Raw genomic sequence first — 2,666 nt, 5'->3', positions numbered from 1 at the left:
CTCGCAGCTCCCGTCCTCCTGACACCGCCCGTGCCCCGAGCAGTTCCTGTCGTCGCTACATCCCTCCCTGCATACCTCCCCGTACAATCCTGACGGACACTCGCTGCAGTTCCTCCCTGAGTACCCGTCCTCGCACTCGCATACACCCCCTGCCCCGCACACTCCGTGTCCCGAGCACGTCGTCTCCCGCGAGCACTGTACATCGCACTGCTCCCCGTACAGCCCCTCCCCGCAGGTCTCGCACGCCTCTCCTACATACCCCATGTAGCACGTACATCCCCCGTTCTCCGCGCAGTACCCGTGCCCCGAGCAGTTGACTCCGGCATCGCATCGATCTCTGCACTCCTCCCCATACAGTCTGGAGCGCATCCTTGGCAATGTTTTCCTGACTACCCCTCCCTGCACTCGCAGCTCCCGTCCTCCTGACACCGCCCGTGCCCCGAGCAGTCCTTGTCCTCCTCGCACCGTACCTCGCACTGCTCCCCGTACCCTCCCGTGCACATGCTGCACCGCTCTCCTCCCCACCCGCCCTCGCAGGCGCAGCTCCCGTCTCCTTGGCATGTCCCGTGTCCCGAGCAGGTCTCACCCTCCTCGCAGTACGCCTTGCACTCCTCCCCGTAGTACTGCGCCGCGCATCCTTGGCAATGTTTTCCTGACCATCCTTCCCTGCACTCGCAGCTCCCGTCCTCCTGACACCGCCCGTGCCCCGAGCAGTCCTTGTCCTCCTCGCACCGTACCTCGCACTGCTCCCCGTACCCTCCCGTACATATGCTGCACCGCTCTCCTCCCCACCCGCCCTCGCAGGCGCAGCTCCCGTCTCCTTGGCACTCTCCCTTGCCTGAACATGTTTCATTTTTCGTACATGTTTCACGGCAAAGTGGACCATATAAGCCTGCTGGACAGGAAATTTCAATTGTATCTTGAGGACATTGATTCATCATGCATGCCATAAAATTTGTGTAAGTGTTTGCACTGCTCATTAGAGGAACGCATTCTTTGCATTCATAGAGTAGGTACAAGACCTTTTGATTCCCTTTTTGCAAAATGTTTAGATGTTGGCATGATCCTTGCGCACTCACTAATGTCAAATCAGAAACAAATTGTTCTTGAGTGAGAGCATTAGTGTTATTTGCGTAGTCATGATGAGTTCTAAACAATGAGAAGTCTTCATTGATTATATTCATGTTATCTGTCCAATCTTTTAACAACACGTTCGTCACACTCCAATTGTACGGTACTGGACGAATTCGCTTGTAAAAGAGAAGCCAATTTTCAATACCACAATCCTGACAAACTTGCACAATTGTGATATGATGCTTTACCAACACTAACGAGGCAAAGATCGCGTCCCAAGAAGAAGGGTACATGAAACTTTCAGAGTTGTAGTTGGGAAGGCCAGGAAAGTCAACAGAAGCCATCAAAACAGCACGACGATCATACGAATCCCTCAAAAAGTCCGATGGTGCATACAGTGGCAAATAATGCCGTTGCATATCTCCAAGCTTGAATGAGAAATTATAAACACGGAATTCATCGATGCTTCCAGCAAATGAACCATTTTGCGTGAAACATTTGCCGATGTAGAAGTTTCTATCAAGCGTGGATGCTATGATGACAAAATCAGAACGTACTCTATCGGTCAATGAAACAATTTGCACCCCATCAATCCATATTTGCCAAGCCTTTGGGTAAATCGAAAAATCAGATTCAAATGACCAAACAATGTAATGCCATGCATCGTCAGCAGGGAAAGGATGGGCGAAACTGAAGTCCTCAGACGAACCTTCAACGATGAAATACATCTTTCTATCTGAGGCATTGCTGTATATGACCAGATTAGGCATAGAATTGTTTGAAGATGCATCACCAAGAGAAATCAAACAACTTGATTGACTAATGAGTTTCACATCGAATGCAAACCAGAAAGAAATCGTCAATCCAGTCGACATTCTCACAGCTCCTAAGTCAAGATTCTGTGAAACTTTGATATACCCTCCTTCAGAAAATTTGCCCCTTCCGTCGCCCCGCCTTCCAGGCGAAGCAACGGTTACATCAACAACCTCTAATGCAGAATTTCCGAAACCAGAACTATCAATACTTGCATCTTCAAACTGCTCAAATTTATATGCAACCAATGCATGGTAGTCTACACAATCAGAAATAGAGTTAGCACCGATGTCTGCGGTCGTCTGCATATAAGGGCAGCTGACACAAATCTCTTCCAAAGGCTTGGGAGAGAAATATCCAACTACACAACCGCAACCTCCACGATGAGGCACTGTTAGCGTTGGGCAAGAGGTACACGCTGTTTGAGAATAATCATAATAAGCTGTAGGTCCACAATCCACAGAACAATTTGCATTCGTTCCAAATTCAGTCATTACCCCGGAACAAATGTCTGCAGGAGGAACCTCTGTGTCAGAATAAACTTCGATTTCGCTGATGGCAAGTCCGTTGCTCTGGTTTGTCAAAATTCTTATTGCACTGGCAATGATAGATCCTTCAAGGGCATAAACAGACCTGTATGCAGCGTTTCCGGAAAACGTTCCCAAAGATATCCATCCATCGACAAAATTCTCCGAGAAGTTTTTGGTTGTACTGGCTGGCACATACTCCAGTGCGTATAAGGCTCCGTCAGAACTCTCATTCCCCATATTTTCACTCTC

General features: G+C 49.0%; 1 protein-coding gene across 1 annotated transcript; it reads right to left on the bottom strand.

Annotated features, from left to right (window-relative positions):
- Positions 1-246: 246 nt before the first annotated feature.
- GUITHDRAFT_50738 (hypothetical protein) lies at positions 247-845 on the bottom strand (the record flags this gene model as incomplete). Its single annotated transcript, XM_005835348.1, has 2 exons — positions 247-358; positions 394-845. Coding segments are annotated over 2 exons (564 nt in total), but the record flags the coding sequence as incomplete, so codon positions are not given.
- Between the last annotated feature and the right edge of the window lie 1,821 nt (positions 846-2,666).

This window comes from Guillardia theta, assembly GCF_000315625.1.
Source record: "Guillardia theta CCMP2712 unplaced genomic scaffold GUITHscaffold_22, whole genome shotgun sequence".
In the NCBI taxonomy this organism is placed as follows: domain Eukaryota; class Cryptophyceae; order Pyrenomonadales; family Geminigeraceae; genus Guillardia; species Guillardia theta.
Note: the sequence above shows the minus strand (reverse complement) of the source record. Positions and strands in the feature narration are given on the sequence as shown.